Source organism: Ranitomeya variabilis, chromosome 2 (assembly GCF_051348905.1).
Source record: "Ranitomeya variabilis isolate aRanVar5 chromosome 2, aRanVar5.hap1, whole genome shotgun sequence".
Taxonomy (NCBI): Eukaryota; Metazoa; Chordata; class Amphibia; order Anura; family Dendrobatidae; genus Ranitomeya; species Ranitomeya variabilis.
The window spans coordinates 245,926,586-245,937,735 of NC_135233.1; the positions used below are offsets into that span (position 1 = coordinate 245,926,586).

General features: G+C 45.4%; 1 protein-coding gene across 1 annotated transcript in view; it reads left to right on the forward strand.

The window, feature by feature from the left end:
- Nucleotides 1–10,918, forward strand: part of PMPCA (peptidase, mitochondrial processing subunit alpha) — a 53,360-nt gene extending 42,442 nt beyond the window's left edge. Inside the window, exons 7-13 of the mRNA XM_077284413.1 lie at nucleotides 3,063–3,326; nucleotides 4,043–4,135; nucleotides 4,218–4,336; nucleotides 4,516–4,606; nucleotides 8,214–8,276; nucleotides 8,387–8,531; nucleotides 10,507–10,918. Coding sequence (XP_077140528.1) covers nucleotides 3,063–3,326; nucleotides 4,043–4,135; nucleotides 4,218–4,336; nucleotides 4,516–4,606; nucleotides 8,214–8,276; nucleotides 8,387–8,531; nucleotides 10,507–10,676 — 945 coding nt within the window. The 3' untranslated portion in view covers nucleotides 10,677–10,918. The remainder of the gene's footprint in view (nucleotides 1–3,062; nucleotides 3,327–4,042; nucleotides 4,136–4,217; nucleotides 4,337–4,515; nucleotides 4,607–8,213; nucleotides 8,277–8,386; nucleotides 8,532–10,506) is intronic.
- The last annotated feature ends 232 nt before the right edge of the window (nucleotides 10,919–11,150 follow it).

Sequence of the window (11,150 nt, forward strand, 5' to 3'; positions counted from 1 at the left end):
TCAACCGGACCTGCTTTCTCAGGGCCCGATCTACCACCAGAACTCGGTGGCCCTGTGTTGGTTGGCTTGGCCGTTGAATCCTGGGTTCCAACGCAAGCTGGTTTCTCCCAAGAGGTAGTGTCTACCATGATTAATGCTCGGAAGCCGATATCAGGACGCATATATCATCAGATCTGGAAAATCTTTTTTGAATGGTGTAGAAGCTGAGGTCGGCCTCCTCTGGTTTTCTCCATTCCCATCATTCTGGAATTTCTTCAGTCCGGCCTGGACTCAGGCCTGGCGCCGGGCTCCCTCAAGGGACAGGTTTAAGCCTTGTCCGTCTGGTTTCAGCGCAAGATCGCTTCCAAACTACAGGCGAGAACTTTCTTTCAGGGAGTCTCCCACGTGGTACCTCCCTATAGAGCGCCCTTAGACGCCTGAGACCTTAACTTGGTTCTAGGTGTCATACAGGAATCTATCTTCGAACCGTTACTGGACTTCTCTCTCACCTATCATGGAAGGTCGCCTTCCTAGTCACTGTAACCTCAATCAGAAGAGTTTGAGTTGTCTACTCCTACCTGTCGAGCTCTCTTTCTGACTTTTCATCAGGACCAGGTGGTTCTTAGGCCGTCCCCGCCCTTTTTACCAAAGGTCGTGTCTTCTTTTCATCTTAACGAGCACATTGTTCTACCCTCGTTCTGCCTGGCTCCGGTGCACCATGTGGAGAAAGCTCTTCACACTTTGGATCTCGTGAGAGCTCTCAGAAGGTATGTTTCCAGAATGGCCTCTTTTCGGCAGAGACGCGCTGTTCGTGCTCCCGGAGAGCCACTGGAAGGGATTGGCCGCTTCTAAGTTGACAATAGCCAGGTGGATTTGTTCAGCTATTCAGGAAGCTTACCGTGTCAGAGGCAAACCTATTCCAGCGGGAATCAAGGCACACTCTACTCGGTCGGTAGGTGCTTCATGGGCTATTCGGCATCAAGCCTCAGCAGAACAGGTTTGAAAAGCGGCGACCTGGTCTAGCCTGCACACTTTCTCAAAGCATTACAATGTCCACACTCAGGCTTCAGGAGATGCGGGTCTGGGCAGACGAATTCTGCCGGCAGCGGTGGCGCATCTTTAGACAGTGGTACCTGGGGTTTGCTCCGTTATGTTATTTCCCAACCCAGGGACTGCTTTAGGACGTCCCACGGTCCTGTGTCCCCCAGTGTGGCAATGGAGAAACAGGGATTTTTTGTCTACTCACTGTAAAATCCTTTTCTCCAAGCCACTCATTGGGGGACACAACACCCACCCTGTTGGCCTGATGGCAATTTATTGTTCTTTGGTTTGACATGTTGTACCTATTGTTAGTAATCGTAATCTCCTACTGCTTGGTAACTGAACTAGTTCTCTCTAGAGCCAGTGGGTGGGGTATACTGCAGAGGAGGAGCTAACCTTTTTTGTATTCACTTAGTCAACCTCCTAGTGGCAACAGCATACACCCATGGTCCTGTGTCCAATAATGAGTGGCTCGGAGAAAGGGATTTTACGGTGAGTACTCAAAAATCCCTGTGTAATGCCTTTTTCATGGGGGCCGTACATTCAAGGATGGGAATAAGAAGCCATGCATACGAGGATGGGGATAAGGAGCCATACATACAATACATACAGCCATGCATAGCAGAATAGGATTAGGGTACCATGCATACCCAGCTTATACTCGAGTCAATAAGTTTTCCCAGTTTTTCGAGTCAAAATTAAGTGCCTCGGCTTATACTTGAGTCGGCTTATACACGAGTATATAAGGTATATATCATTTTTGAGGATGTACAAATTCAAATCTTCGTACAAAAATGTGTTACTTTTGTTTTTCTGGTTGAGCTCTTTGAGAGTTTGCTTTTGTGGTGAGCTGTATCTTTTTTGCACCGTTATGAAGTATATACAAAATTTTAATAGCTTTCTGTTACGTTTTTTAGGTGGAGGTGTGGCGACAAAAAAGGCAGTTCTGGCTTTTCAATTATTATTTTTTCACTATTTGCCTTATGGGTTAGTTAATTTTATACTGTCACTGATGCCAAATGTATATATATTTTTTAGTTTTAGTTTTGAACTGTGGAAAGGCAGGTGATTTGAAATGTTATATTTTTTATTAAATTATTTTTAAAAACATTTGTTTTTTTCATCTTCACTTGTTTTTTTGTTCTCATAGAGGATATGAACAGTTGATCATTTGATCGCTGTTCTGTACACTGCCATACTTTAATATTGAAGTACATAGGAGAAATGAAGACCAGCTGTGAAGCCGAGCCTGTAGCTGAACTTCATAGGAGTACAGAGATGGTCGCTATGGGGGCACCTTCAGTGGCATCCCATTTGCACCATGATCTTTTTGCAGGCGATGGGTGTGGAAACCGAATGTCACTTTTCAATGCTTGTGTTGGTGAAGTGAGCATTTCTGCTACATACAGGCGATCTGATCATCGGCTGTATGTACAGTAGTAGAGCCGATTGGATTATGGCAGCTTCTAGTCTCCCATGGAGGCTATTGAAGCATGCAAAAAGTTAAAAAAAAAAAATGTTTTATTTGCCTGATGAAGAGACCTGTGTAGTCTCGAAAGCTTGCAATTTGTTACCATCTTTTCAGTTAGCCATTAAAAGGTATCAACCACTGAGGACTCTCAATTCTAAATATTTTTAAAAAATATAATACTTCAAATCGCCCGCCCTTTCTCCCCATTCAAAATAAAATGAAAAACAAAATTCAAACATACACATATTTGGTATCGCCGCATTCGGAATCACGTGATCTAGTAATATAAAAAAATAACTTGATTGCTAAACGGCATAACGAGAAAAAAGTCAAAACGCCAGAATTACATTTTTTGGGGGGTCACCACTACAACTTGTACCGCAAAAAACAAGCCCTCACATGGCCATTTTGACTAAAAAATAAAAAAGTTATGGCTCTGGGAAAAAAAGCAGCAAAAAACGAAAACGTGAAATCGCCTGAGGGTTAAGGGGTTAAAGGAGTTACACATGACATCCCCCTTTAAGAGTTTAACATTGACAACACTCTCTTTTTTTTTTTTTTTTGTCTTCAGGCTGCTTTCCGGGATAACACGGTGGGACTCCCCAGATTCTGCCCCATCGAGAATATTGATAAAATCGACAAGAAAACACTACACTCCTATATGAACAACTACTACACCCCGGACAGGATGGTCCTGGCAGGAGTGGGCATTGAACACGACCAGTTGTTGGAGTGCGCCAAGAAGTACCTGCGAGATGTGACGCCCACGTGGCAGTCTGGGAAGCCAAGGAGTATTGATAAGTCCATTGCTCAGTACACAGGAGGGATTGTCAAGGTAACAATGGGGCCTTAGGGGGTAATAATGTCCAGTTCTGTATTGAGAAAGTATTCTATCGTAAAGTAGAACGCCCAGCGCTTCCATTAGTGAGAGCAACGAATATTGTGGCTTCCTGGCAGGTTGGGCCCATTCTGCATTATGGGGCTGCACATTTATTTGGCGATCAATAATGGCCACTCTATGGAAAATGCACACACACTCCCTGAGCCCAGCTGCACTCACACAGTGTCAGTGTCGGAGTGCACACTGTATGGGCTTGCACGTTCTCCTCCCTAAAGCCGCTCACTCCCTAAATTTTGTGGGTGGATTATTGGAGCGAATGGTTGCTGCAGAGAGGTATCAGGGAGGAGAACGTGTGTGCCCACACTGACCCGTGCATGTGGCTGGGCAGTGTCGGAGTGCAGACACACAGGCTGAGTTCTGGACAAGCTAGCGTTGTCCATAAATGTACCTTAAAAGGCGACACACCTTATTTTATAATCTGGGAGATCTAATGAAATGTTATAGTTTGGATCTGCAGCTAGTCTTTTCAGAAAAGAGAAGACTGGACCCTATCCCCACCTATTGTGGGTAGCAATCCTAAAAGTCAGAATCGACCCTTTAAAGGGCCTTGCCCCATGACTTGGGATAGGCAGTCAGACACTCCATGTGCGTGTTTCGTGGTGTTTGCCCCTCTTCAGTGCAGTCTGGATCGTCTTCATCTTGTTTTCCAGGTAGAGAAGGACATGTCTGACGTCAGTCTGGGGCCCACCCCCATCCCTGAGTTGTCGCACATCATGATCGGCCTGGAGAGCTGCTCTTTCCTGGTAATCATCCACCTTATAATCTGTATAAATTATGGAAATCTCTGAGCTCATGTCCCTAATCCCATCATGTGTCCCCGGATAGGAAGACGATTTCATCCCGTTTGCTGTCCTGAATATGATGATGGGTGGTGGAGGCTCCTTCTCTGCGGGAGGACCGGGGAAAGGCATGTTCACCAGATTGTACCTAAATGTGCTGAACAGGTGAGACACCCCCCCCCCCCCCCCCCAACGTCTGCATCACCTCATCCCACCCCTTACCTGTTACTTCCATACTGTTTTACTGAATTGCATATTGACACATGCTGTAGTCTCCAGGTTATTAAAACCACATGTGAGGGTCTATGATGTAGATTGGTAAGACCACTTCTGTTTCTCTGCAGGCACCACTGGATGTACAACGCTACCTCTTACCACCACAGTTATGAAGACACTGGACTCCTGTGTATACATGCCAGCGCTGCCCCTCACCAGGTGAGACCTCCATTCACAATAACTTGCCCCAGAGAAAGAATTTAAAGGTAATCTGCACCAATCTGTGATCAGCTAAAGGGCGTTTCTAGTACAATTTAGGTCATCAATATCAGATCATGGGGGTTCTGATAACTGGCACCCTCCCCGATCAACTGTGACCATCTCCGTCAGCAGTCAGACATTGCCGATCATCTCTTGTTCCTCTGAATAGGAGCTGAGCCGCAGTAATGGAAGCAGCATCCACATATTGCACAGCGCGGAGCTGCACCACTGTTTACATCCACTGCTGGAGATGGCGACACGTGATTGGTGGGGGTGGCTGTGTTGTACCCCACAATCAGTGGGCACTCTCATCGCTGGCTCTTGTTTGCAGTCGCTGCTTGGAACTGTAGTAGAGACAGGAGCTAGCGATGAGAGCGCACACTGGTGACCCTTTTTCTTAGGATAGGTCATCAACATTAGATGGGTGGGGTCTGACACAGACACTCCCACAAATCACAGTGTCAGTGTGCACCCTCATTGCCAGCTGCTGTCTGTAGCCACCACTTGGTACTGTACTGCAGACAGGAGCCAGCAACGAGAATGCACACTGTGTACTGCTGACACCGTGTCAGTGTGCTGCTTGATACTGACAAATTCTCACCTGTCCACTGGCTGGGGGGTGAGTGTCTCTCACCTCTCCATTCATTGTCTGTTGGACTCTGCCGTCTCTCTCTCTTTGTCAGTCCTATAGACAATGAATGGCGCTGTCCTTCTCCAGTTAAATGCGGAACACAGGATCCCTGCTCTTATGAGCTCCTAATACTCAGACACTTATCACCTATCCTGTGGGTATCTGTGAGGGTCTTGGGACTCTCACCCCTCTGTAGCATTGTAAGGCTTTTCCAGAAATAATACTGATCTACCTGGTTATACCTTCACCATATTTATCAAGTGTGGCATAATACTGTCCCAAGATATACCAGCTGACTTTGTGCTGCCATCTTCCAAAGGGCTAACCTGTCAGCAGGATTGTGCACAGTAATCTACAGACAGTGTCAGGTCAGCGCTGTTATACTGATTACAGTGATAGCTGGTGATGAAATCCGTCTTGTGGTTGTTGTGTAATCTTCATTTTCAGTTTTGTGTTAATGACCTGCTTCTGCTCCGGGGTGGCCTGTGGGGGTCTTCATGTGGTGCCCTGATTAGGTATTCATAATGAAGACTGCTGACAAATCACTGATCCCTCATTGACCTGCCCACTAGTTTACATACTGATTATTATATGTATTGAAAAAAAAATCACATTCATCTAGAATATGCATTAAGTTGTCTTATTTAGTAATATACATTTATTCTGAAAAAAATAAATCTCCCAAAATGGCGCCGATTGTGCCTACACAGTAGCATCTATTGGCGATCCGCTAGATGCTAATGCACAGGTGCCGCGGGCGCCATTTTGCTAGAGGAAAAAAAATTTGTCTCCTCCCAAAATCACTATAACGGCGCCGACCTGACACTGTCTGTAGGTTACTGTGCACAATCCTGCTGACAGGTTCCCTTTTAAGCATTTATGGCATATTCTATTACAAACCTGTAGCTCGAGAGCCACATGTGGCTGGCGGTCCCATGAATTGTGGCTTGCGGCGGTCTGCCAGCTTGGTGCATTAGCTCCAGATTTAGTAAGCTGGTATGAAGAGCACGTCTGAAAATGGTAAACTTTGTGAGTAGCCCTGCAGAGAAGAGCAGATCTGGGTGCACGTCTATTGGTCTTGGGGGTTTAGAGATAATATAAGTATGGTACGCTGTAGACAGGGTGATACTACGTCAGAGGAGGTGCTCGAAGCTGGATGTGACACTGGTGGGAGTGCGTGATGGAGGAACGCTGAATGTGGTGGGAACCCCTGGATCTTGGTACACTGCTTCAGGGTGATATGTGTGGAAAAGCTTTGGTTATCATTATACCCATAATAGGGGCTTTGTTTGCCACTACTGTGAGGGGCTGGATGTGGCTCTCAAGGTCAGAAAGGTTGGGGACCACTATTCTAGGGTATAGCATACATGCCTGGTGGGTACAGATCCCACCTTTTGGGAGCCTGCTTCTGTGAGTCTGGTCCATACACAAGGATGCAGTAACACTGTACCTTCAGGGTTGGCCTCCTGCCCAATCTTTCATCACGTGTGAACAGTTCCCCTGAATGCTGGGTGGCACCTAGTAAGTGTCAGGCATGGGTATTAAGAATCGGTCAGATATCTGCCAGCCATGCCAGCATACATATGCAAATGCATGCGTTGAGAAACACGTGATGGTGTCTCCGCGGTGTTGGATGTTTTGATCTCCCTGAGGTCATTCACCCTTATGTTTATAGCATACATATACATCTCTCCACACCAAATGTTAACTCTATGTATGAAGAATTTGCAAGTGTGGTCACTGATACGATATGCGACAGATGCATAAAAGACTGTTCAAACCAAGCACATGCTCTTGGTGCACCCTTGGTGTGGGCAAACAGCTCAGAGCACCTTCCCACCCATTTGTATTTCCATCTGTCTCTGCCCTGGTTGCTGTCAATGGAGAGGATGGATATATAATTACTAGTTGGGAAAGGGTTCTGAATTGTTTGGCCCCACCTAGGGGGCACTGAACGCCAGCACTTGGTTTCTGCAGTCATTTTGTGTTGACACACTCCCTTTTATAGAATATATATCACCAGACTGCATCAGTTAGTAAATACGGTAGCTCTTAGACCTGATTATTATGGTATACTTTTTTTAAAACTTTTGTCAGAATCCTTTTGAATGTTCCATCTTCCTGATATTGAAATGGGCAGGACTCCGCATCAGGTGGGAAAACCTTATTATACAGCCCTTCTGACATGGATTTTCAAAGCAAATACATCAGGTTCATCAGGTCACAGCTCTATCTGCAGCTTGTACTGTGAATTCTGGGGAATATCCCCCAATGATACTTGAACACTGTGACCATATGATATGAAGGACACACGGACGCTCTGCTGTCGCCATTACCTTTATTTGGCAGATATTGTGCTATTCACTTTGTCTTAGGCTTTGTCACTTTCTATGCTTTCATATGTTTTTTTTCGTATAAATCAATTTTATTGGTCACAGCAATAAAGAACAATGACGAATAATACAAAATAGTAAATCTGTGCAATAATATGCAGAGGTTACAAATTAATCAAGTGAAATAATGTTACAACATTTAAGTCTTGTAATATAACTTTCTTGTTACCAATGTTGTCAATTATCCCAAAATTATAAAGTGTTAACGGCAGGGATACACAATAATCATTATTGAATTTCTTTGTAATTATTCAAAAGTATACTGTATAGTCAAACTGAATATGAGAAAGACAAACAAGAGAAGTAAGATAAGGGAAAGAAAAGGGGGTAGAAAGGAGAGGAAAGTGATAGGTAGGGGTACGGGGGATGCGAGGAGGGAATAAGGCTGCCATCCGGTCTAGCGGACAGGGCGCAGGCCGAGAAAACGGCCCAGGAGTACACAAGAGTGAGCCACATGATATATCAGGTTCTGGAAATCCAGCATATGTTTTTTTTCAGTTTTGACATTCTTTAATTTGTATTTTTTTTTTGTAATTTACAGGTGAGAGAAATGGTGGAAATCATCACGCGGGAGTTCACCCTGATGGCCGGATCAGTAGGGGAGGTCGGTATCCCATTGAAGAGCACATTTCACCTTCTGTCGGCGGTCGGGATGTCATCACGTGGTGCGGTGCTGCTCGGCCTGAGCTTGGGATGTTTTTCTCTTTTATTCAGGTTGAACTCGATCGGGCAAAGGCCCAGCTGAAGTCCATGCTGATGATGAACCTGGAGTCCAGACCGGTCATCTTTGAGGATGTCGGGAGACAGGTGCTGGCGACTGGAAAGAGGAAGCTTCCTCATGAGCTGTGCTCTCTCATCAGTGAGTATCTGGCGGACCTCGTCTACTGTAATAATAGGACCGGTTAGTTGTGGGACCTCATGACTAACCTCTCCTGATTCTGGTGTAGGATTTGTGTGTGGCTACCCTCCACAGCCGGCTATAAAGGCACGAACCTCACTCCACGTTCCTAAAACAGGAGGGTTTGTTGGCACTTATCTCGGTACCAGAGGCAGCCCCTTCTCTCCAAGTGCAAATCTTAAAATGCCCCTCATGCAGATTAGCCTTAGTAGCGTGACCTAATGTGACCCTTTCTTATTCACCACATGGTAATTTAAATTGGTTGTTTGACACTTACATTTTCTTTCCGACATGGATGTATTTAAAATAAGAAACCGAGGCATGTCCTCCTACCACTACCGACCAGAAGCTTGTGTCAGGGGATGAGAAGAGTGTTTCATCGAATGTTTTTCTTCTAGCCCCCCGATCACAGTCAGTCCTGGAGCTGTTGATGCTGTAAGGCAAGTGCGCTTCAAGGAACTGTTTACACCCTTTCACGACATGTGCCGTATATATACGGCGCAAGTCAGAAGCGGGTGTAAGTAGCTCCATACCCAACAGGTGATGGATGTGTATTACAGCCAGGGAATGCCACTAACAATTGCGGGCGTTGAGCGGAGCGTTAACCTGTTAAATGCCACTATTGATCTCTTGACAGCGGCATTTACCTCTATCCAACCAGCGCACGTTCTTACTTCCACCCATCGGCGCCCCCCAGAACTTGATTGCGGGTTGCCGACAGGCTGTTATGACACCTGGGGGTCACCTGATGACCCCTATGACTGTCAATACAGATCTCTTTTGAGCTTTAAAGGAGACTGTGATTTCTGCCATATGCAGCAATGCTACAGCATCGCTGCACCTAGCACAAGCGATCCGATTATTGCGTTTTCAAGCCAAAAAATCTGTGAAAAGTTTTTTAAAAAAAAGTTAAAATCTCCCCCTTTCACCTCCAGTGAAAATAGATATTTAAAAAAAAACACATATTTGGTATCGCCGGGTTCAGAAAAGTCCGATCTATCAAAATATAAAAACCATTAACCCAATCAGTAAACTGAAAAAAAATAAAGAACACCAAAATTAAGTTTTCTTTGTCGCCACAATTCCACAAAAAATGCTGTAGCAAGTGATCAAAAAGTCACATTTATCCCAAAATAGTAAAAAAAAAATTTATGGTCTTGCCCCGCAAAAAATAAGCCATCATACAACTCCAACCAAGGGGTCCGGCCTTACTAGGTGATATACCCTCTTTATGCGTATATTATAACCACCTCTTTTGTTACTCCTGTCTGCTGCTATTTATATTTCTGTGAACACAAATTAAGAAACAAAAAGCCAGCTCACCAGGCAGCCCCAGCAGGTGCACGGAACTTCCACATTGATGTGCGTGGTGTTGAACAGACAAGAGAAGAAAAGATTCGTTCCAGCTCCAAATTGTAAAATTCCGATTCTTTATTGATCCATATTAAAAACATGGGCTGAATAACTCTCCATGGCACGGTAGGAAACGAGCTACACGTTTCGATCTTTGCAGAGCTTTGTCAAAGCCACGGCATCAGTGGCTCTTCTCTTCATTAGCTGGCCTGCCCTGATGCATTTGTAGGGTCACACCAAGCCGGATAATCAAAATAAGAGCCGCTGATGCCGTCAGGTAGGAGGTGGTCGTCGGGGTTCCTGTCCTGCGGCCACAGATTACTGACGTGGCTGATGGACCAGCTCCATATAGTATATGACTGCCGGATGAAGCTCCACAGGGTTTGTATGTAACCAACCCCAATCTGCATGGGAGCTGTATACAGCAGACTGTCATTTACTGATACACATGACTATCTGCAAAGCTGTGTTTTGATGACCGATGCATTGGAGTAGTAAAAAAAAAAAAAAAAAAAAAATACACAACAAATTGGTTTCAAAACTGGAAATAGCCTTTTAAACTGTGTATTTCTGATTCTTTCAGGCAAGGTGCAGGCTAGTGACATAAAGCGAGTGGCCACTAAAATGCTGCGGAGTAAGCCTGCAGTCGCTGCATTGGGCGATCTGTTTGAGTTACCGGATTACGATCAGATTCAGGCTGCACTTTCCAGCAAGGACGGACGTCTGCCGCGATCGTACAGGCTCTTTCGATAGGCCGTGCCCCACACAGAAGTGATGTGAACATATGCTGCTCGGGGCCGGTGTCTGCCCTGCACCTGCCGCTGTATATCGGGTTTTCGTCAGTGACAAAATGACTCATTGGCCCTGGTAGATTTCCACGTCGGAGCCAGGAAATGTGTAAGGATCCTGAGTCTATTACGCTGGTGTTTTTCAATCTTAAGGGGGTCCTCTAATTGGATAGAATATGTGCCCCGTCCAGAGAGGAAGTTTAATGAGGTAAAACTGAAAATTGCATGTTAAAAAAAACAAACAACTTCTTTGCAATTTTACTTGTTAAGGCCGGCTTCACACATCAGTGATTTGCAGTCTGTGTACAGACCGGATGGGGGGTCTCCTGACCAGAATACCACAGTCTCTTGGGCATATATGACCCTGTCGAGTTCAGGGCAGGAGACCCCTGGCCGATCGCTGCATCGAGCTCCATACTCTGCTGACAAAACACTGATG